This window comes from Scyliorhinus canicula, chromosome 1 (genome assembly GCF_902713615.1).
Source record: "Scyliorhinus canicula chromosome 1, sScyCan1.1, whole genome shotgun sequence".
Taxonomy (NCBI): Eukaryota; Metazoa; Chordata; class Chondrichthyes; order Carcharhiniformes; family Scyliorhinidae; genus Scyliorhinus; species Scyliorhinus canicula.
The window spans coordinates 169,005,223-169,029,095 of NC_052146.1; the positions used below are offsets into that span (position 1 = coordinate 169,005,223).

The 23,873-nt window shown below is 48.9% G+C and overlaps 1 protein-coding gene across 5 annotated transcripts in view; it reads right to left on the minus strand.

The window, feature by feature from the left end:
- The window catches only part of serac1 (serine active site containing 1), a 192,665-nt gene extending 180,133 nt beyond the window's left edge, over positions 1 to 12,532 (minus strand). For 2 of the 5 annotated variants that reach the window (XR_005461303.1, XR_005461305.1), the window contains exons 1-2: positions 12,155 to 12,532; positions 6,697 to 6,733 (exon numbers count right to left, since the gene is read on the minus strand). Coding sequence is in view for 2 of the 5 variants with exons in the window: in XM_038802404.1 (XP_038658332.1) it covers positions 6,697 to 6,733; positions 12,155 to 12,245 (128 nt within the window). In the remaining 3 variants the exon portion in view is untranslated. The remainder of the gene's footprint in view (positions 1 to 6,696; positions 6,734 to 12,154) is intronic. The other 3 variants (XR_005461304.1, XM_038802404.1, XM_038802391.1) reach the window with 3 other exon arrangements.
- Positions 12,533 to 23,873: the final 11,341 nt, after the last annotated feature.

The following is a 23,873-nucleotide window of genomic DNA, read 5'->3' on the forward strand; positions in this document are numbered from 1 at the left end:
TTTGAATCCCTCCAAGCTAATAGTATCCGTCTCCGGGCTACCAGGGAAGCAAAGGCCAGAACATCTGCCTCTTTCTCCTCCTGGATTCTCGGGTCTTCTGACACCCCGAAAATCGCCACCTCTGGACTCAGTGCCACCCTTATTTTTAACACCATGGACATGACTTCCACAAACCCCTGCCAAAATCCCCTAAGCTTTGGACATGTCCAAAACATGTGGACATGGTTCGCCGGTACCCCCCACACATTTTGCGCACCTGTCCTTGACCCCAATGAATCTGCTCATCCGGGCCACTGTCATGTGGGCCCGGTGAACAACCTTAAATTGTATCAGGCTGAGCCTGGCACATGTTGCGGACGCGTTGACTCTACTCAACGTGACTGCCCATAGACCATCCTCTATCTCACCTCCCAGCTCCTCCTCCCACTTGCGCTTCAGCTCCTCGGTCTGCGTCTCCTCCGACCCCATAAGCTCCTTATAAATGTCCAAGATGCTCCCTTCTCCTACCCACCCTTTGGAAACTACCCTGTCCTGAATCCCCCTTAGCGGGAGGAGCGGGAAGGTTGGCACCTGTTTACGAAGGAAGTCTCGCACCTGCAGATACCTGAATTTGTTTCCCCTCGCCAACCTAAACTTTTCCTCCAATGCCCTCATACTCGGAAAGCTCCCATCCCCCTTGCTAACACTGTTGGGGAGGTTTTAAACAAATGTGGCAGGGAGATGGGAACCAGATTAGGAAGTTAGAGGACAGTAAAGAGGCAGCAACTAAAGCCAGTAAGGTACTAGATAATAAACTCAATGTGACTAAGGGGAAGAGTAGACAGGAAAGAGATGATGAACGCAAATGGACAGATGGTCTGAGGTGCATTTGTTTTAATGCGAGAAGTGTAGCAGGTAAGGATAGACTCAATTGCAAGATAAATATCCAGAAAAGGTCCGAAAGCTTAAAACAATTTCTAACTTCTGGGTAACTATTTTACTGACCTCCCCTAAACCCTCCCACTCCCAACAGAACACCCCTCTCCCCCACATCCCTTATGCCCATGAGTGACTCTGATTACCACTTCACAGACGTTCAGGCTCCAAAAATCTGTCCAGCCCTGTAACACTAACAACACTCAGAAGCTTGACCCCATCCGAGACAAAGCAGCTGCTTGCTTGGCATCCCACCCCCCACCACCGATGGTCGAGTGAGGGAACCATGGTTGACAAGAGAGGTTGAATGTCTTGTTAAGAGGAAGAAGGAGAAGGCTGAGGAAAACAAGGTTCAGACAGGGCACTGGAGGGATACAAGATAGCCAGGAGGGAACTGAAGAAAGGAATTAGGAGAGCTAAGAGAGGGCAGGAAAAATCTTTGGCAGGTAGGATCAAGGAAAACCCCTTTTACACATACGTGAGAAATATGAGAATGACTCGAGCGAGGGTCCGGTAGGTCCGATCAAGGACAGTAGCGGGAGATTGTGTATTGAGTCTGAAGAGATAGGGGAGGTCTTGAACGAGTACTTTTCTTCAGTATTTACAAACGAGAGGGGCCATATTGTTGGAGAGGACAGTGTGAAACAGACTGGTAAGCTCGAGGAGATACTTGTTAGGAAGGAAGATGTGTTAGGCGTTTTGAAAAACTTGAGGATAGACAAGTCCCCCGGGCCTGATGGGATATATCCAAGGATTATATGGGAAGCAAGAAATGAAATTGCTGAGCCGTTGGCAATGATCTTTTCGTCCTCACTGTCAACAGGAGTGGTACCAGGGGATTGGAGAGTGGCGAATGTCGTGCCCCTGTTCAAAAAAGGGAATAGGGATAACCCTGGGAATTACAGGCCAGTTAGTCTTACTTCGGTGGTAGGCAAAGTAATGGAAAGGGTCCTGAGGGGTAGGATGTCTGAGCATCTGGAAAGACACTACTTGATTAGGGATAGTCAGCACGGATTTGTGAGGGGTAGGTCTTGCCTTCCCAGTCTTATTGACTTATTTGAGGAGGTGACCAAGCATGTGGATGAAGGTAAAGCAGTGGATGTAGTGTACATGGATTTTAGTAAGGCATTTGATAAGGTTCCCCATGGTAGGCTTATGCAGAAAGTAAGGAGGCATGGGATAGTGGGAAATTTGGCCAGTTGGATAACGAACTGGCTAACCGATAGAAGTCAGAGAGTGGTGGTGGATGGCAAATATTCAGCCTGGAGCCCAGTTACCAGTGGCGTACCGCAGGGATCAGTTCTGGGTCCTCTGCTGTTTGTGATTTTCATTAATGACTTGGATGAGGGAGTTGAAGGATGGGTCAGTAAATTTGCAGATGATACGAAGATTGGTGGAGTTGTGGATAGTGAGGAGGGCTGTTGTTGACTGCAAAGAGACATAGATAGGATGCAGAGCTGGACTGAGAAGTGACAGATGGAGTTTAAACCTGACAAGGTTGTCCATTTTGGAAGGACAAATATGAATGCGGAATACAGGGTTAACGGTAGGGTTCTTGGCAATGTAGAGGAGCAGAGAGATCTTGGGGTCTATGTTCATAGATCTTTGAAAGTTGCCACTCAAGTGGATAGAGCTGTGAAGAAGGCCTATGGTGTGCTAGTGTTCATTAGCAGAGGGATTGAGTTTAAGAGCCGTGAGGTGATGATGCAGCTGTACAAAACCTTGGTAAGGCCACATTTGGAGTACTGTGTGCAGTTCTGGTCACCTCATTTTAGGAAGGATGTGGAAGCTTTGGAAAAGGTGCAAAGGAGATTTACCAGGATGTTGCCTGGAATGGAGAGTAGGTCTTACGAGGAAAGGTTGAGGGTGCTAGGCCTTTTCTCATTAGAACGGAGAAGGGTGAGGGGCGACTTGATAGAGGTTTATAAGATGATCAGGGGAATAGATAGAGTAGACAGTCAGAGACTTTTTCCCCGGGTGGAACAAACCATTACAAGGGGACATAAATTTAAGGTAAATGGTGGAAGATATAGGGGGGATGTCAGAGGTAGGTTCTTTACCCAGAGAGTAGTGGGGGCATGGAATGCACTGCCTGTGGAAGTAGTTGAGTCAGAAACATTAGGGACCTTCAAGCGGCTATTGGATAGGTACATGGATTAGGGTAGAATAATGGAGTGTAGATTAATATGTTCTTAAGGGCAGCACGGTAGCATTGTGGATAACACAATTGCTTCACAGGTCCAGGGTCCCAGGTTCGATTTCGGCTTGGGTCACTGTGTGGAGTCTGCACATCCTCCTCGTGTGTGCGTGGATTTCTTCCGGGTGCTCCAGTTTCCTCCCACAGTCCAAAGATGTGCAGGTTGGGTGGATTGGCCATGATAAATTTCCCTTAGTGTCCATAATTCTATGATCTAAGATTAACCTAGGACAAAAGTTCGGCACAACACCGTGGGCTGAAGGGCCTGTTCTGTGCTGTATTTCTCTATATATATATCTATCACCTTAAACATCTATAAACCTGGACTTCCGGATGAAGCTATGAAGGAGTAGGTCGCACATTTGGTGGCTCCTGCTCGGGTCGGGCTTTTGGCCCTTTCTCCCCGATTTTTTGTCAGATTTGATTCGGGAAATTGATGGTGGATGCAATTGTGAAGAGGAATCGTACACCAGTGCATGGGGGGCGATTTATGAATAAGGAGAGAAGGTCAGCAGAACGGCCGGGCAGCACGGTAGCATGGTGGTTAGCATAAATGCTTCACAGCTCCAGGGTCCCAGGTTCGATTCCCGGCTGGGTCACTGTCTGTGCGGAGTCTGCACGTCCTCCCCGTGTGTGCGTGGGTTTCCTCCGGGTGCTCCGGTTTCCTCCCACAGTCCAAAGATGTGCGGGTTAGGTGGATTGGCCATGCTAAATTGCCCGTAGTGTCCTAAAAAGTAAGGTTAAGGGGGGGTTGTTGGGTTACAGGTAGAGGGTGGATACGTGGGTTTGAGTAGGGTGATCATTGCTCGACACAACATCGAGGGCCGAAGGGCCTGTTCTGTGCTGTACTGTTCTATGTTCTAGAATGCTTGCACAGCAGCTCAGAAAGAGGGACAACAGGTTTGTTTCAAACACGAGCTTTCGGAGCACGGCTCCTTCTTCAGATTCACCTGAAGAAGGAGCCGTGCTCCGAAAGCTCGTGTTTGAAACAAACCTGTTGGACTTTAACCTGGTGTTGTAAGACTTCTTACTGTGCTCACCCCAGTCCAACGCCGGCATCTCCACATCAGAAAGAGGGAGGCAGCTAGGGTGAATGGGAAAGTGAGGGACAGGGATGGGAACCTGGTCGGAGATTCAGCAGGAGTTAATGAGGTGATCAAGGCGTTTTACAGCAGGCTGCATGAGTAGGAACCCCCAGCTGGGCCGGAGGGGATGAGGCAATTCTTAGGGGGGGGGGGGGGGGGGCTGAGGTTCCCAAAGGTGGACGAAGGGTTGGAGCCCCAATCGGGTTGGAAGAGATAGCAGATAGGCTGAAGGCCTTGCATTCGAGTAAAGCCCCGAGACCGGACGGATACCCAATGGAGTTTTATTAAAAGTTCTCTGGGAAACTGGGGTCGCTGCTGATGAGGACATTTAATGAGGTAAGGGAGAGAGGGGTGCTTCCCCCGACGATGTCACAGGTCACTATCTCATTGATCCTGAAGCGGGATAAGGACCCGGAGCTATGCTGGTCCTACAGACCGATCTCCCTACTAAATGTAGACGCCAAACTGTTGGCCAAAATCTTGTCCTCGAGGATTGAAGACTGCATTCCGGTAGTGATTGGAAAGGACCAGAAGGGATTCGTTAAAGGTAGGAAGTTGGCGGCAAACATAAGAAGGTTGCTGAATGTGATCATGATGCCCCCAGAAGGGAGGGACGCGGAGATAGTGGCCGCAATGGACGCAGAGAAGGCATTTGACCGGGTGGAATGGGATTATCTGTGGGAGGTACTGGGGCGGTTTGGATTTGGACGGGGCTTCATCGACTGGGTCAGGCTGTTGTATCAGGCTCCCGTGGCGATTGTACGGGCCAACAGGTTAACATCGGGCTATTTTAGGCTGCACCGGGGGACGAGACACGGATGCCCCTTCTCCCCACTGCTGTTTGCACTGGCTATAGAGCCTCTTGCAATTGCGTTGAGAGCTCATGGGGCTTGAAGGGGCTGGTCCGGAGAGGGGGGGGGGGGGGGGGGGGGCACAGAGTCTCTTTAGCAACTATTATCGGGCAGCAAACATAGCCATGATTAGGAGGTTGGTGGTGGCAGTGGGGTCGGTCAATGTGGGAGTGAGTGGAGGCAACATCATGCAAGGGCACCAGTTTGGGGGCATTGGTAACGGCGCCTCTGTCGTTCCTACCGGCACGGTACTCCACCAGCCCCGTGGTGGTAGCAGCCTTGAGAGTCTGGGGGCAATGGAAGAGACATGTGGGAGCAGAGGGAGCATCGGTCTGGTCCCCAATCTGTAATAATCATCGGTTTGCCTCCGGGGAGGCTGGATGGAGGGTTTCGGAAATGGCAAAGAGAAGGGATCAAGAGGATGGGAGATATGTTTATAGAGGGGAGCTTTCCCAGCCTGAGGGAGTTGGAGGACAAATTTGAATTGAATTGACGGGAGGGAATGTGTTGAGGTACCTGCAGGCCCTGGACTTCCTATGTGGGTGGTCTCAACCTTCCCGCTCCTACTGCCAAGGGGGATACAGGACAAGGTAGTTTCCAGATTGGAGAAGGGAGGGTTTTGGACACTTACAAGGAACTCATGGGGGTCAGAGGAAACGCAGACTGAGGAGCTGAAACACAAATGAGAAGAGGAGTTAGGAGGAGAGATAGAGGACGGTCTCTGGGCGGATGCGTTGAGTAGAGTCAACATGTCCACAACATGCAACATCCACAACGTGCATCAGCCTGGTACAGTTTAAGGTCGTTCACCGGGCCCACATGACAGTGGCTTAGGGGATTCTGGCAGGGGTTTGCAGATGTCCTGTAAAAGGTGTTAAAAACAAGGGTGGCACTGAGTCCAGAGGTGGCGATTTTTGGAGTGTCGGAAGACCCGGGAATCCAGGAGGAGAAAGAGACAGTCGTTCTGGCCTTTGCTTCCCTGGTAGCCCGGAGACGGATATTATTAGCTTGGAGGGACTCAAAGCTCCGAAGTCGGAGACCTGGCGAACTGACATGGCTAGCTATCTCTGTCTGGAGAAAATCAAGTTCACCCTGAGAGGGTCAATGTTAGGGTTCGCCCGGAGGTGGCAGCTGTTCGGGAGGGGGGGGGGGGGGGGGGGGGGGGGGGTTTAGTTTAATTTAGAGTAGGGTGTTGAAAAAGGTGGGACCTGTGAGGGAGGAAGACGGCGTTTGCATTATGTTTATATTGGTATGTACATTGTTTCTTCTGTTGTTGTTATAAAACCATAAATACCTCAATAAAATGTTTACATTTTTAAAAAATCTACAAATCTGCAACCTCTACCACTTAGAAGGACAAAGGTAGCAAGTGCATGGGAATACCATCTGCATGTTCCCTTCCCACCAGACTTGGAAATATATCCCCCATTTTTCATTGTCGCTTGGTAAAAACTCAGGAACTCCCTCCCTAATAGCACTCTGGGCACGCTTACAGCGCATGGATTGCAATGGCTTGAGAACATGGCTCAGCACCACCTTCTCAAGGGTAATTTGGGATAGACAATAAATGCTGTCCTTACCTCTGATACTTACATCTCAGGAATGAATAAAAAAGTATTCAAACATTAATTGACCATTAAAAACTTACCCCACAATAACTGGTCCAGCATATTTTCCAATTTTTCCTGCCAAAATAGAAGAGATGAAAGAATTTTAGAATGTTAAATTCGGTAGAGGAGGACTGTCTTCAGGTCAGGAATGAAGCAGGTTAAGCACAATCTATGGTGTGAAGAGAATACACCTGGTATCAGTGGGATGTACTTAATAGTACGATTTATCTTCTTAGAATCATAGAATGTTTAAGGCATAGATGACAACATTTGGTCCATCGTGTCTGCTATGGCTCTCTCGAAGAACAACTCACCTCGACCCACATCCTTGCCTTTTCTCTATGGTCCTACAAATGTGCTCTCTTCTGATAATTATCCAATTCTCTTTTGAATGCCTCGATCGAATGTGTCTCCATTACACTCTCAGGTAGTGCATTCAAAATACTAACCACTCATAAAAATGTTTGTCCTCATGTCACCATTGCTTCTTTTGTCAATTAACTTTATTGGTGTCCTCTGGTTCTCAATCCTTCTGCCAACAGGGACATTTTCACTCCATCTACTCTGCCCAGATCCCTGATGATTTTGAACACCACAACCAAATTTCTTTCTAACCGTCTCTTCTCCATTCATGGCATGGTGACCCAGTGGTTAGCACTGCTGCCTCACGGCACCCAGGACCTGGGTTCTATCCCGGCCTCGCGTTACTGTCCGAATGGAGTTTGCACATTTTCCCACTGTCTGTGTGGGTCTCACCCCCACAACCCAAAAAGATGTGCAGGGGAGGTGGATTGCCCCTTAATTGGGAAGAAGAAAGAATTGGGTACTTTAAATTTATTTTGAAAAAATCTTCTCTCCTCCAAGCACAACAGCTCCAGCTTCTCCAATCTATCCACATATCTGAAGTTCCTCACCCTGGGAACCATTCTCACGAATGCACTTTCTCTGAAGTCTTCACAACTTTCCTCCAGTTGAAGCGAAACCAGTGTCTTATACAGGTTCATAACTTGGCTTTGTACTCTATGTTCCAAAATCAAATTTAGCCTGCCACTTGTCCGCCGGTTCTACTGTATCGTTTTGTTCTTTAACATGATCCTCCTCAAGTTCACAATATTTCCATGTTTTTTGTCACCCACAAATTTTGAAATTGCACCCTATACACCCCAAAGTCTAGATCATCAATATCTATCAAGAAAAGCAGTGTTCCCAATACCGATCCTTGGTGAACTTCATTATAAACCTTCCTGTAAACAGACTGAAAAATAACTACACTCTACTTCCCGTCAGTTAATTTCATATCCATGCTACTGGCTCTTTCATTCCTTGCAATGGAGGTGGTGCAGCAAAGGTTCACTCAATTAACCCCTGGGATGAGAGGGTTGTCTTACGATGAGAGGCTGTGTAAATTGGGCCGATATTCTCTGAAGTTTAGAAGAGTGAGAGGTGACATCGATGAAATATGAAGAATTCTGAAGGGGCCTGGTAGGGTAGACATTGAGAGATTGTTTCCACTGGTCGGAAATCTAAAACATGACAGCCTAATCTCAGGAAAAGAGTCCTATCATTTAAAACTGAGGAGGAGAAAAGATTATTTAACCTTAACAGCAGTGAATCTTTTGAAGTCTCTACTCCAGGAGGTTATAGATGCTCCATCGTTGAAAACAATTAAGGTGAGATAGATAGATTTTTGGTCTCTCAGAGAATCAAAGGATATGTGGACGGGAAGTTGGGGTTGAAGCCCAAGGTCAGCCATTATTGTTTTGAATGGCAGGGCTGGCTATATGATCTACTCCTGATCCTCTTTCTTGCATTGTCTGCTTTATTCAGAGTCCTGTTATTTGGCACTTAATCAAATGCCAATTGCAAGTCCAGGTATCAATCGCATCACCTCTACCAGCCCTCTTGTTATCTCATTTTTAAAAACTCAAGCAGGTTAGTTGAACACAATTTACCCACAGCAAATTTGCACCAACTTCCCAGAATTAATCTGCATTTGCCCAAATAACTGTTAATTTTGACTTGAATTATCATTTCTAAAAGCTTTCCCACCAGAGTTTAAATTGACTAGCTTGTGGTTGCTGGGCTTATCCCTACACCACCTTCTGAGCAAAAGGCATGATATTCTCCAGTCGTCTGGCACCTCACGCCTGTATCTAATGAGAATTGGAAAAATGTGGCCAGTACAGAATTACTATTTCAGGTCAATAACCTTTCATCAGAACAGATCAGCTTTACTAATCTATGAATATGTCCTGCCACTATGCACATGCATTGCCGGGTCTCTCTGTCCTGGCACACTCTTTAAAACTATGCCAACTCACTTCCCGCCACCTAGAAGGATAAGGGCAGCCGACACATGGGAATACCACCACTTGCATGTTTCTTCACTGTTGCTGGGTCAAAATTCTGCAGTTCTCTCCTGAACTGCACTGTGGAAGTACCATTGACTGCAGCAGTTCAACAGGAAGACTCACCACCTCAAGAGCAATCAGGGATGGGCAACAAAAGCAGGTTTAGAGAGCAAAACCACATCCCCTTAAAGAACGAAAAAATATTTAATTTTTTTAAGAGGTATGGTTTAAAGGAGATGTACGAATCAAGTTTTTTTTTACACAGGTGGTGGGAGCCTGGAAGTCGCTGTCAGGGGAGGTAGTGGAATCAGATACAATGGTGACTTTTAAGTGGCGCCTTGATAAATAATGAATAGGATGGGAGTAGAGGTATATGGTCCCCGGAAGGTTAGGCGGTTTCAGTTCAGAAGGGCAGCATGGGTGCAGGCTTGGAGGGTCGAAGAGCCTGCTCCTGTGTTGTAATTGTCTTTGTTCCTATCCCTTCTGTCAAGATGCATCACGTCACACTTCTCTGTACTATATTCCATCTGCCACGTATTTGCTGGCCTATCAATGTCTTTTTGCAATTGACTGGTATCATCCTCGCTATCTGTCACACTTCCAAGTTTAATAACTATACGGATTACATCAAATACACTACTTTCATCAATCCTCCGATGAAGGTTAAAAAATTCAAGTTAATCAGCGGATGGAGATCGCACAATGATCTGCCATATTCTTCCAGTCTTCCCCAGATCGGGAGGAATGCCAGAGGATTTTAAAATGTGACACCCCGTTCAAGAATTCATTCACTATTCCATTATTTTCCATTATTAATATCACAGACTCACTCTCTAGAGGACTAATGATCACTTTAATTACTCTTTTCCTTTTTTTAATACCTGTAGAAACTCTATCTGTTTTTATATTTCTCACTAGCTTCCACTCATACTTTACTTTCTCCATCCATCCTTTTTTAAAATCATCCTTTGTTGTTATTTATAAAGCGGTCCAATCTTCTCACCTGCCAATAACCTTGGCAGAATTGTACACTTTTTCATCTAATTTTCTTTAGAGCAGGGAAGGCGGGGAGGGGACAATCTGATTGAGATGTGTACGTTGTGAGGGTTATGGACAGGGTGGATATAAAGCAGCTGTTCCCCTTAGTTGAAAGGTCAATAACGAGCATTTGCTCTGGTGGGATTCGAACCAGTGTCCCAAGCGCATTACCCTAGGTCATTGGATTACTAGTCCAGTGATAATACCACTGTGGTCATATGCATCACTGTAAATACACAAGGGGTTAATGTAAATACACATAGTCTAGCTAGACACTAGAGGGAGCACCAGAGACATGACACACGGACATTCAACCAATAGGCCAGTAAGATAGGACACGTCCAATGGGCATTCACGACACACACACACTGATTTTTGTTTTTTTGTTTTTTTTTAATTTAGATTACCCAATTATTTTTTCCAATTAAGGGGGCAATTTAGCGTGGCCAATCCACCTAACCTGCACATTTTTGGATTGTGGGGGCGAAACCCATGCAGACACGGGGAGAATGTGCAAAATCCACACGGACAGTGACCCAGAGCCGGGATCGAACCTGGGACCTCAGCGCCGTGAGGCAGCTGTGCTAACCACTAGGCCACCGTGCTGCCCGCACACACAGAGATGACACTACCACAGGGGGGGGGCATTACACCAACACATATATAAGGACACAGCACACATGATCTTCTTCTTTCCAGTGGAGACACTTAGTGAGTAGACAGGGTTGATTTGGAACACAGCACACCCACCACGTGGATTGCAGCAGACTGGTTAGATAGTCTGAGTAGCTATAGCAGGATTAACAGGAGAGTCGAATCCAAGTAGGAGAATCGTTAACAGTTTAATAAATGTGTTAAAGCTATCTCCAAGTCTGAACCTTCCTTTGTCAGAGTGCACATCAAGAAAGAAGCTTATGCTACGTCAAGAGCAGAACAAAACAACCACTACATCATTGCTTCTCTGTAAGCAGAGAAAAAGTTAACTTAATTCTTCGCTGCTTTGAATGCAGGTGGGACTTAATCGCAGTTTGGATTTCATGAGGAAAAAACTCTAAGATTGCCTCGTTTGAAGCTAGTGTAAAAATCTACAGTGGTTTTCACCCTTGTGGTAAAAGTACCGAGCAGATGAGCTTGGAAGCATTGACAATGCAAGCGACTGACGTGTCCACATTCAAGTACAGTAAGAAGTCTTACAACACCAGGTTAAAGTCCAACAGGTTTGTTTCAAACACGAGCTTTCGGAGCACGGCTCCTTCTTCACCTGAAGAAGGAGCCGTGCTCCGAAAGCTCGTGTTTGAAACAACCTGTTGGACTTTAACCTGGTGTTGTAAGACTTCTTACTGTGCTCACCCCAGTCCAACGCCGGCATCTCCACATCATCACATTCAAGTAGTAATAGATGTAGCTGGAACAGAGGAGAGTCAAGATAGTTTCAGAGGGTGGTGCCATATTTATGGGTAGTCCCTACAAAAGTAAATAACTTTTATGATTGATGTGACTCTAGGAAAAAGCTTGTTGAAGTGGAGAGTATAACGGAGTACAAAACATAGATATAACTATCCTGCTCGACTTGAAAATGGAGCCAAGGGGATCTTCTTCACACTATCAGGCACAGGTTTAACGTCTCATTTGAAAGACAGGACCTGCAACTGTGCAATTCTCCCTCAGTGCGGGTATTTTGGTTGATTTTTTTTGCTAAAATGCAAGATTGGGACATGAACCTTGTGATTGCGAGGGAGGGGTGGTACTACCATCAGAGTCGCAGCTGGCACACACACACACAGATCACTTGCTCTTACAGAGAGCCAGTCGAGGCCCGACAGGCCGAATTACCCGTTTGTTTCATAACCATGATTCCGTGAAGCGTCTAAGGGTTATTTACTTAATGCAAGGCCAGAAACGCAGATTAACACAGCCTTGCCGATAATACTTTTAAGCATCAGATTTACTTAAAACGTCACATTTCAGCCAGACAACAAGCAGCGCCCGATTTATTTATTTTTTAGAAGGCCGAACCTTTCCAAATTAAACGTTAGTTAAATCGACGTGTTTTCATTTAATATCCAACCCCCCCAAAGTAGATTAACAAAGCGAAAGTCTGTCTTACTGAGGCGCCTCCACCGGCTGCGGCCTTTGGCGGCGGGGCCTGCCCAAGCCAGAGCCCGGGAGCAGCAGAGCCAGCGAGCCGTCAGCGACATGGCGAGGCCGGCCCGGAGCTGCTGCTGCTGCAGCTTCCTCACAAGACGCAAACCCGAGCAGCGTAACGCGGTGTGACCACAACGGCGCAAACATGCGGGAATAATCGGAATGTGGGGGCGCGGACTGTGGCTGGGAAAGGGGGGAGGGAGTCAGTCAGCAGCCCGACAGCAAACAGCCCCCAAAGCCACAGGATGCCCGTTCATAGGAGCAGGAGCTGACATTCAGGAGCACATCCAAGCAGAAAGCGTCCCCTTCCGAGCTAAACTCATGGCTTCAGAGAGAAATCCAAACGCCTTCTGTCTCCAGATTATTTTAAAATCGAGAAATAGATTTTAGTTGGCACGTCTTTAACGTCACATTGATGTTAGTGGGTTTCGCTGTTGATCATTAAACTACCAGAAGGCTGCATAATTGTAAAAGTGAATGGGGAGGAAAGCAGAAAGAAAATGCTGGAAAATCTCAGCAGGTCTGGCAGCATCTGGAGGGGGAGAAAAGAGCTAACGTTTCGAGCCCAGATGACCCTTTGTCAAAGCTCTTTTTTGTTTCAGAGTCCAGCATCCACAGTAATTTGCTTTTATTAATTGAGAGAAAAGGTTGTTTTTCAGCCATGGAGCGTGTTTCAGCAATAATGATACACAGTTGGCCATATATTTGTTGTGTTAGGTACACTGGTGTAACACTGGATGCAGCTTAGATCGAAAGAATACTCCAGACCTTGAAGTTAGTTTAATCAGGTTTATTGAACTAATAGCACAGTTCTCTGTGAGTTTGACTCGCTGCTAACTTAAGTGTGGTTACTCTGACTGAACCAGACTAGCTCTTAACCACATGGTGGAGGTGGGAGATTGTACCAACACCCTTGACTGACTCTCTAGATATCCGTCAATGGAAATAGGTGGAGTGTGAGTGCCTCGTGTCTTTTATACTCAGATCCCACCCCTGAGTGTCCTGCCTGCTTATTGGTCATGTCCTGTTCTCTGTGTCCATTAGCTGTTTGTGCCTGTCTGTATATCATTATGTGTGTGTTTGCATATCATGACATCTCCCTTTTTTTATGTTTGGATGACATGTGTGAACATAGTTACAAGAACAGCCAATATTAACATATATACATGCAGTGAATGTGAACATATGTACATGTGAAAACAACTGTCTAATGCGAGAACACAGAACATAGCAAACAGAACAAATGTTCATAAGTCCAGTCTCTGTGGCTTGCGTCTGATCCTGGTCGACCACCAAAGAGATGGTGGTGGGGACGACAGCGACTTGATGGGCGGGATTAAAGCCTGAATGGTGGCCTCGTGAGTCGAGGTATCAGGAGGTGGCAAAACAACAGAAGGAAATGGAGAAGAATGAGGTTGCGGGCAGGCAACTTTGCGCAGTGCCCGTCTGTTTCGTCGCACAACAGAACCATCAACCAGACGCACAACATACGAGCGAGGGGCAGCCTGTCGAAAAACCACAGCTGGAGCTGACCAGCCTCCATCAGGGATCTTGACCCGAACAGTGTCTGACGGGATAACACGGGCAAATCGGTGGCATGAGCATCATAGCCCTGTTTTTGCCGGTCTCGGAGTTGCTCCACCTTCTGCAGATCCAGATTGGGCAAGTGTATGGCTGGAAGTGTCGTTCGCAGGTCCCTGTTCATCAGGAGTTGAGCCGGCGACATGCAGTGGGGGGTCGCCCTGTACGCAAGCAGCACAGACGCAGAATCCGCAGCCTTGCAGATGAGCTGCTTCACTATGTGCACCCCTTTCTCAACTTTTCGGTTTGACTGCTGATAGTGTGGGATAGAAGTGACGTGTTTGAACTGATACCACTGGGCAAACAGACCATTCATGGCTGCTGAAGCACGGGCCATTGTCACTCATGACAGTGAGTGGGATACCATGCATGGAGAACGTCTCCTTAGAGGCCTTAATGACGGTCCGAGATGTGGGGTCTGAGAGCTTCACGACTTCAGGGTAATTGGAAAAATAATCAATGATCAACACATAATCACGGCCATTTGCATGGAAGAGGTCGATGCCAACCTTGGACCACGGAAAGGTTTCGATTTCATGTTGCTGAAGTGTCTCCTTGCTCGGCGCTGGCTGGAAGCGTTGACAGGTCGCACAGTTAAGGACCATGTTCGCGATGTCCTGGCTAATCCCAGGCCAGTAGACAGCCTGCCTGGCTCTGTGTCTGCGCTTTTCCACACCCAGATGGCCCTCATGGATTTGACGGAGCATCGAGCTCTGGAGACTGTGTAGAAATACAATCCAGTCCAGTTTGAGGATACCATCAACCACCGTCAGGTCATCCTTTACATTGAAAAATTGAGGGCACTGCCCTTTTTGCCAGCCTTGGCTAGGTGTTGCATAACACGCTGCAAGAGGGAGTCCTTGGCTGTCTCCTCACGGATACGAATCACCTTCTCATCAGATGCCAGGAGGGTGCTAGCACACAGCTGCACCTGTGACTCAACCTGTGACTCAATTTGCCAGATGACGTTCAGCGGTTCACTAGGCACGGTGATGGAGCGGGGGTGATGGAGCGGGGGGTGATGGAGCGGGGGTGATGGGGCGGGGTGATGGAGCGGGGGTGATGGGGCGGGGGTGATGGGGCGGGGGTGATGGAGCGGGGGTGATGGAGCGGGGGTGATGGACGGGGGTGATGGGGCGGGGTGATGGAGCGGGGGTGATGGGGCAGGGGGTGATGGAGCGGGGGTGATGGGGTGGGGGTGATGGAGCGGGGGTGATGGAGCGGGGTGATGGAGCGGGGGTGATGGAGCGGGGGTGATGGTGCGGGGGTGATGGAGCGGGGGTGATGGGGCGGGGGTGATGGAGCGGGGTGATGGAGCGGGGGTGATGGGGCGGGGTGATGGAGCGGGGTGATGGGGTGGGGGTGATGGAGCGGGGGTGATGGGGTGGGGGGTGATGGAGCGGGGGTGATGGGGCGGGGGTGATGGTGCGGGGGTGATGGTGCGGGGGTGATGGAGCGGGGGTGATGGTGCGGGGGTGATGGAGCGGGGGTGATGGAGCGGGACAGTGTATCGGCAATGATGAGCTCCTTGCCAGGCGTGTACACCAGGTCAAAGTCGTACCTTCTGAGTTTGAGGAGGATGCGCTGCAACCGAGGTTTCATGTCATTAAGGTCCTTGTGGATAATGTGGACCAGGGGCCTGTGATCCGTCTCGACTGTGAATGTTGGCCGTTGACATAGTCGTGAAACTTGAGAATGCCAGTGAGGAGGCAGAGGCATTCCTTCTCTATTTGTGCATACCTATGTTTGGTGGGCGTCATTGCCCTTGATGCGTAGACAACTGGTGCCGAGGATGAGATGTCATCGCATTGCAGCAGGACCGCACCGATGCCATCCTGGCTCGCATCTGTCGAGATTTTTGTTTCCCTGTCTGGGTCGAAAAATGCCAATATGGGTGCAGTGATGAGCTTGGCTTTCAGCTCCAACCACTCTGCCTGATGGGCCGCCTTCCACTCAAAGGCAGTGGACTTCTTCACTAGGTCTCGTAGGGCCATGGTGTGTGAGGCCATGTTTGGGATGAACTTGCCCAGAAAATTGACCATGCCCAGGAAGCGCAATATCATCTTCTTGTCTTCCGGGACCTTCATGGCCTGGCCTTGTCTGTGTCGGGGCACATGCCCTGCTGAGAGATCTGGTCTCCTAGGAACTTGAGTGTCGACATGCCAAAGCAACATTTGGCCTTATTCAGCTTCAGCCAATGGCGTGGACACGGTGGAATACCTGCTGGAGATGGGAAACATCCTCCTCAGGGGTCGTGGACCATATGATGACGTCGTCCACGTACACACGAACCCCTTCGATGCCTTCCATCATCTGCTCCATGATGCGATGAAATATCTCCGATGCCGATATGATGCCGAATGGCATACGGTTATAGCAGTACCTGCCAAATGGTGTGTTGAGGGTGTAGAGCTTCTGCTGGACTAATCCAGCTGGATTTGCCAGAATCCATGTGACGCATCCAACTTTGTCCATCTCACTGGTGAGTTCCTCCCGCTTCGGGATGGGGTAGTGTTCACACATTATATTCTGGTTGAGATCCTTGCGATCAATGTAGATGCGCAGGTCTCTAGAGGGTTTTTAACACACACCATCGAGCTGACCCAGTCAGTCGGTTCGGTTACCCTGGAAATGATCCCCTGCTGCTGCAGCTCCTTGAGCTGTTCCTTCAGGCGCTCCTTCAGCGGAGCCAGGACCCCAGCGTGGTACATGGACCACTGGCTTGGCATCAGGTCGCAGTAGGATCTTGTACCGATATGGCAAGTGCCCATTCCGTCAAACACATCTGGATACTGAGCGAGGATGTCGTCAATGCCAGCTTGAAGATCCACGTTGGAGGATGTTGTTAATAAACCCCTGCACCAGGTTTAGCTTTTTGAAGGCATGCGCGCCCAGTAGGGATGCCCTGTCCGTCTTGACAATTTCAAACCTTAGCCGTGCATGGGTGCTCCGGTTGGAGATGAGTAGATGGCAGGACCCCAGTGCCATGATGGCATTTACCGTTATAGTCCAGGAGCTGGCAGGCTTGGGGGACTTCTTGATGCGTTTGAACAAAGAACAAAGAAAAGTACAGCACAAGAACAGGCCCTTCGGCCCTCCAAGCCTGCACCAACCATGCTGCCCGTCGAAACTAAAATCTTCTAAACTTCTGGGGTCCGTATCCCTCTATTCCCATCCTATTCATGTATTTGTCAAGATGCCCCTTAAATGTCACTATCGTCCTCCGAATCCACAGAATGCGAGATGAGTTATATGTGGCATGTTCACATGTGGTAATGATGCCCACTCGATCGGCGGACTCCAGACATTCGTCCTCTAGATCTGTTGCACTGCCAGGATCAGAATCCTGTAATCGTCGTTGCACATTCTGGACGTGCCGTCATCGGGAATTGGGGAGCGCTGGCCTTTGACTGGTGGTGCAGACCTGCAGAAGGCTGCATAGTGTCCAGGCTTCCCGCAGTTTAAACACCGCCTGCCTCTTGCAGGTCAGTGTCCCTTTAAGTGGGCATTGCCGCACTCCGGGCACGTCATGACGTCGGCAATCGTGATGCGGTGTATGTCGTCGCACATGCGCAGTGCGGTCGGCAGACGTCTGCACCTGCGCAGTGTGGGTGTCAGCCGCTTCGTTATTCCATTTGCACCTGCTCATGCGTGGGGCTCCGGGAAAAGCGCGCGAGATGGCCGCTGTCTTCAATGCTGTGGCACGGCATCCGGGAGATGGCCTGTACACTCTCTGCCTCGTGGGAGGCAAGTTTCTCATTTTCAGCCGATTTGTATTGGGAATACCGATTTTATTGCGTGCTCATGCCCTGTACATGTTTCAATCGCGACTGGCAGGATCATGTGCTTGATTTTTAAGAGCTGCTCTCTCAGAGGTTCAGAGAGAACTCCAACACAACTTGGGGCGAAATTCTCCCAAAACGGGAGAAATCGTAAAACTGCCGTAAAACCCGGGCGGGTTTTACGGCAGCGCGCCCCTATCCCGACGGGGGACCGATTCTGGTCCCCGTCGGGGCTAGCAGCCCGACGTCGGAGGCTCCGACAAGTCGGGCTTAACGAAAATCGTTAAGCCCGCTTGCCGGAGTTAGCGCCGGCTGACGCGTCATATGACGTCAGCCCGCATGCGCAGGTGGGAAGACTCCACCCGCGCATGCGCGGGTGACGTCATCGCGTTTTTGCGCGAAACCCGCGCATGCGCGGGCCGGGTTGCCCCTCAGCCGCCCCGCGTATTGATACTGCGGGGCGGCGGAAGGACAAATAGTGCGCGGGCATCGGGCCCGCTGCCCGCGATCGGTGCCCACCGATCGCGGGCCCATGGCACCCTTGGCACGGCCGTGGTACTGCCGTGCCAATCGGTGCCATGGTTATTTTTTGAGAGTTTGTCACGACGTTTTTACGAACGGCAGGACCAGGTGTGTTTGCCGTTCGTAAAAAGGTCGTAAAGGGCTGGGACTTCGGCCCTTCTAACAGCTGAGAATCGCTGCCAGCCGTAAAAAAACGGCGGCAGCGATTCTTGTCGGGATTTCGGCGGGGGGGGGGGGAGAATAGCGGGAGGGCGTCAAAAAAAGTCGGGAAGGCCCTCCCCCTATTCTCCCACCCGTCGTGGGGGGGGGGGAGAATTTCGCCCTTGGTCTCTGATCATGGAGTCAGCAATATCACCAAAGTTGCAGTACAGTGCTAGCAGGCGGAGATTAGTTAAGAAGGCATTGAAAAATTCATCTTGGACTTTCGGTTGCGGCTATGCCTAGTTAGGTCGCATGGTTGGCAGCTCCCGCCGGTAACAGACTTTTGGGCCCTTTTACGGAGCTCCAGCGGCACTTTGACGACGATTCCCGGTGTGGGAAGGAACTAGTGAGGGTCCCCCAGCGCTGTATGGAGTGGACCAGGAATGGGGCGATCAAAAAAGCGGCTTTGCAGAAGAGAGGAGAACGGGCACGAAAAAGCAAGATGGCGGCTGGCAGGGATCAGGCAGTGTGGGCCCAGTGGTCATGGGAGCAGCAGGAGTTTTCAAGAAGCTGCTTTGCGGATTTAAAAGCGGAGATGCTGGTCCCTATGAAGGCGTCGATTGAAAGGTTGGCGGACACCCAGAAGTTGCAGGGGATGGCGATCAACAAGGCCTCTGATAATGAGGACGAGATTCTGGGCCTGGTGGTTAGAGTGGAGGTGCACGAGGCGCTGCACAAAAAATGGCAGGAGAAGCTGGAGGACCTGGAGAATAGGCAGGAGGCAGAACCTGCGGGTTCTGGGTCTCCCTGAAGGTGTGGAGGGGTCGGACGCTGGGGCGTATGTGACCACGATGCTGTCCCGAGGCCCCTGGAGCTGGATGGGACATCCCATCCTCAACCCCAAGTCCTTTTTCAAGCGGGTAAATAGGATTATTGCGGGATTTGTGTGGGCAAATAAGACCCCGCGTGTTAAGAGACTGTTCTTGGAGCGCAGTCGAGGAGGGGGGGGGGGGGGGGGGGGGGGGGGGGGGGGGGGGGGGGGGGGGGGGGGGGGAGGTTGGCGCTGCCAACTTTTGCAGCTATTACTGGGCAGCGAATATATCCATGATTCGGAAATGGGTTGTGGAGGGAGAGGGGGAGGTAGGGCTTCAGTCTGGGCCCCGATACAGAATCATCACAGGTTCATTCCCGGCAGAATAGACGGGGGGTTCCTAAGTTGGCACAGGGAGGGTATCAGAAGGATGGGGGACTTGTTCATGATGAACTTTTGCTAGTCTGAGGGCGCTGGAGGAGATTGGGCTACCTCCGGGAATACCTTTAGGTATATGCAGGTTCGGGGCGTTCGTGAAAAAGCAGGTGGGGAATTCCCGCTGCTGCCTTCTCGAGGATGCAGGATAGGGTGGGTCTCAGGCGTGTGGGTAGGGGATGGCAGGATATCGGAAATATATCAGGAGACTGCAGGACGGCCTCGGTGGAGGAACCTTGAAGGGTAAGTGGGAGGAGCTGGGTGAGGAGCTGGATGAGGGCATGTGGGTTGACGCCCTGGGCAGGGTCAATTCCTCCTCATCTTGTGCCAGGATTAGCCTGATTGCAGTTTAAGGTGGCACACGGCGCATTATGACAGTGGAGAGAATGAGTAAGTTCTTGGGGTGAGGACAGGTGTGTGAGGTGGCTCAGGAGCCCAGCAAACCATGTCCGTATGTTCTGGGCATGCCCGGCACTTACAGATTTTGGGAAAGTCTTCGCAAGGGCTACGTCCAGGTCTTGGACACTTGGGTTAAAACCGAGCTGGGGGATAATGATATTCGGGGTATCAGCGATCCGGGAGTATCAGGAGTCGAAAGAGGCCGGCAGTTCTGGCCTTTGCCTCCTTGGTAGCCCGGAGGAAGGTTCTTGTTAACGTGAGGGACGCAAAACCTCAAGCGAAGAGGCTTGGTCAGTGTCATGGGGGGATTTCTTCAAGTTAGAGAGGATTAAAGTTGCCTTGCGAGGGCCCATGCAGGGGTTCTCCAGGGACGGTGGCAACCGTTCTTTGACTTTCTCGCGGAACGTTAGGCGGAGGTCCGCAAGCAGCAGTCCAGAGAGGGAAGGGGGGGGGGGGGGGGGGGAGGGGGGGGGGGGGAGAGGTGGGGGGCGGGGGCGGGTGGTTGGGCGGTGGATGGATTTCATTTGTAAAGGGCAAATACCCCCACACTTATTTGTTAAAAGGTAAACTGTTAAATGGTTAAGTTGTTTTCTTTTTTACTGTTATGTTTTCTTTTTGTTGTTTTTCATTTTGTAGTGGCTTGTAAAATTATTGAAAATTTTTAAAAAAATAACTTAAGAAAAAAGATTGTACAGCCTGATCAAGAGAGTGATTGATAAGAAGTGCCAGATCTCTTTAAATAATTTACTTGTGTGGGTAAACTTTACTCATGTGTATGAGGAGGAGATAAAGGAGTCACAATTTTAAGAGATACGGGAGCTAGTCAATCTTTAATGATAAGAGATGAGGTGTTATATAGCTTGGAAGAATGTTGCCAGAAAAGGTGGTAATATGTGGAATTCAGGGTGAGAGGTGTAGTGTTCCATTATATAAGGTAAGGTTGGAAAGTCCAGTGCAGAATGGTGAAGTGGTAGTAGGAGTAATAGAGAAACTATCTTCTCCAGGAACACAGTTTATCTTGGGTAATGATATAGCTGATTGCTGGTGGGAGTGATGTCGACTGTGGTTGATAGCCAATGGAAAATCGGACAACTGAAATGTTGAAAGACGAATATTCTGGGATTTTTCCGGATTGTGAATGTAACAAGGTCGCAAAGTCACATGTTAAGACAAGAGGAGAAATCAAAGAGTGAAGATTTCACTACTCTGGTACGGAGTCTGTCCCTGTTGCTCAGAAGGGAAGGGGGGGAAAGGAGTAGAACAGGGAGGGAGGGGCAGGGAGGAAGGGGTCGAAGCGAGAGAACCGTGGTTTACCAAAGAAGTGGAATCTCTTGTTAAGAGGAAGAAGGAGGCCTATGTGAAGATGAGGCGTGAAGTTTCAGTTGGGGCGCTTGATAGTTACAAGGAAGCGAGGAAGGATCTAAAGAGAGAGCTGAGACGAGCAAGGAGGGGACATGAGAAGTCTTTGGCAGGTAGGATCAAGGAAAACACAAAAGCTTTCTATAGGTATGTCAGGAATAAAAGAATGACTAGGGTAAGAGTAGGGCCAGTCAAGGCCAGTGGGAAGTGTGTGTGGAGGCTGAGGAGATAAGCGAGATACTAAATGAATACTTTTCGTCAGTATTCACTCAAGAAAAAGATAATATTGTGGAGGAGAATGCTGAGACCCAGGCTATTAGAATAGATGGCATTGAGGTGCGTAGGGAAGAAGTGTTGGCAATTCTGGACAAGGTGAAAATAGATAAGTCCCCGGGGCCGGATGGGATTTATCCCAGGATTCTCTGGGAAGCCAGGGAAGAGATTGCTGAGCCTTTGGCTTTGATTTTTAGGTCATCATTGGGCTACAGGAATAGTGCCAGAGGGACTGGAGGATAGCAAATGTGGTCCCTTTGTTCAAGAAGGGGAGTATAGATAACCCCGGTAACTATAGGCCGGTGAGCCTAACGTCTGTGGTGGGTAAAGTCTTGGAGAGGATTATAAAAGATACGATTTATAATCATCTAGATAGGAATAATATGATTAGGGATAGTCAGCATGGTTTTGTGAAGGGTAGGTCATGCCTCACAACCTTATCGAGTTCTTTGAGAAGGTGACTGAACAGGTAGACGAGGGTAGAGCAGTTGATGTGGTGTATATGGATTTCAGTAAAGCGTTTGATAAGGTTCCCCACGGTCGGCTATTGCAGAAAATATGGAGGCTGGGGATTGAGGGTGATTTAGAGATGTGGATCAGAAATTGGCTAGTTGAAAGAAGACAGAGAGTGGTAGTTGATGGGAAATGTTCAGAATGGAGTTCAGTTACGAGTGGCGTACCACAAGGATCTGTTCTGGGGCCGTTGCTGATTGTCATTTTTATAAATGACCTAGAGGAGGGCGCAGAAGGATGGGTGAGTAAATTTGCAGACGACACTAAAGTCGGTGGAGTTGGAGACAGTGCGGAAGGATGTTGCAGGTTACAGAGGGACATAGATAAGCTGCAGAGCTGGGCTGAGAGGTGGCAAATGGAGTTTAATGTGGAGAAGTGTGAGGTGATTCACTTTGGAAAGAATAACAGGAATGCGGAATATTTGGCTAATGGTAAAATTATTGGTTGTGTGGATGAGCAGAGGGATCTCGGTGTCCATGTACATAGATCCCTGAAAGTTGCCACCCAGGTGATAGGGTTGTGAAGAAGGGCCTATGGTGTTGTGGCCTTTATTGGTAGAGGGGATTGAGTTCCGGAGCCATGAGGTCATGTTGCAGTTGTACAAAACTCTAGTACGGCCGCATTTGGAGTATTGCGTACAGTTCTGGTCGCCTCATTATAGGAAGGACGTGGAAGCTTTGGAACGGGTGCAGAGGAGATTTACCAGGATGTTGCCTGGTATGGAGGGAAAATCTTATGAGGAAAGGCTGATGGACTTGAGGTTGTTTTCGTTAGAGAGAAGGAGGTTAAGAGGTGACTTAATAGAGGCATACAAAATGATCAGAGGGTTAGATAGGGTGGACAGTGAGAGCCTTCTCCCGCGGATGGAGGTGGCTAGCACGAGGGGACATAGCCTTAAATTGAGGGGTAATAGATATAGGACAGAGGTCAGAGGTGGGTTTTTTACGCAAAGAGTGGTGAGGCCGTGGAATGCCCTACCTGCAACAGTAGTGAACACGCCAACATTAAGGGCATTTAAAAGTTTATTGGATAAGCATGTGGATGATAAGGGCATAGTGTAGGTTAGATGGCCTTTAGTTTTTTTCCCTGTCGGTGCAACATCGTGGGCCGAAGGGCCTGTACTGCGCTGTATCGTTCTATGTTCTAAGCTGAAGTTGAAGGCAATTATCAGAAACTATTTTTGATCAGATGGTTGAAAAAGAACAAGAACAGGTGGAGGATGATGGTGGATATTTTTAGTTCAGGAGAATTGGCGGAGGTTACACAGAAAGATGTAGAAATAAAACGGATGTGTCAGACAGCATATACGGAAGAGGAATCTGAGTATACCAGAGTGTATTACCGTAAAAGTGATGTCTTAATGAGAAAATGGAGACCTGTACATAGGCAGGCGGATGAAAAGTGGGCAGAAGTTCATAAAGTAGTATTGCCGGTAGGGTATAGAAAGGAGGTGTTGCGAGTTGCACATGAGGTACCAGTGGGAGGTCATTGGGAATAAGGAAAAACTCAAGCTAAAATACAAAACCATTTTTATTGGCCTGGACTACATAAAGATGTAGTTAAATTTTGTCAATCATGTCGCACATGTCAAGTGATAGGGAAACCTCAAGCGGTGATGAAACCAGCGCCCTTAATACCCATTCCAGCAAGGGTCTTAATTGGTTGCGTAGGACGCTTCCTAAACAAAAAGTGGGAATCAATATTTTTTGACTATAATGGATGTGTCTACTATGTTTCCAGAGGCCATTTCAGTACGTAATATTACAGCTAAAAAGATTATGGAGGATTTACTTAAATTCTTTACTGGATATGGACTAGCCACAGAAATACAATTGGATCAAGGATCAAATTTTACCTCAAGGTTA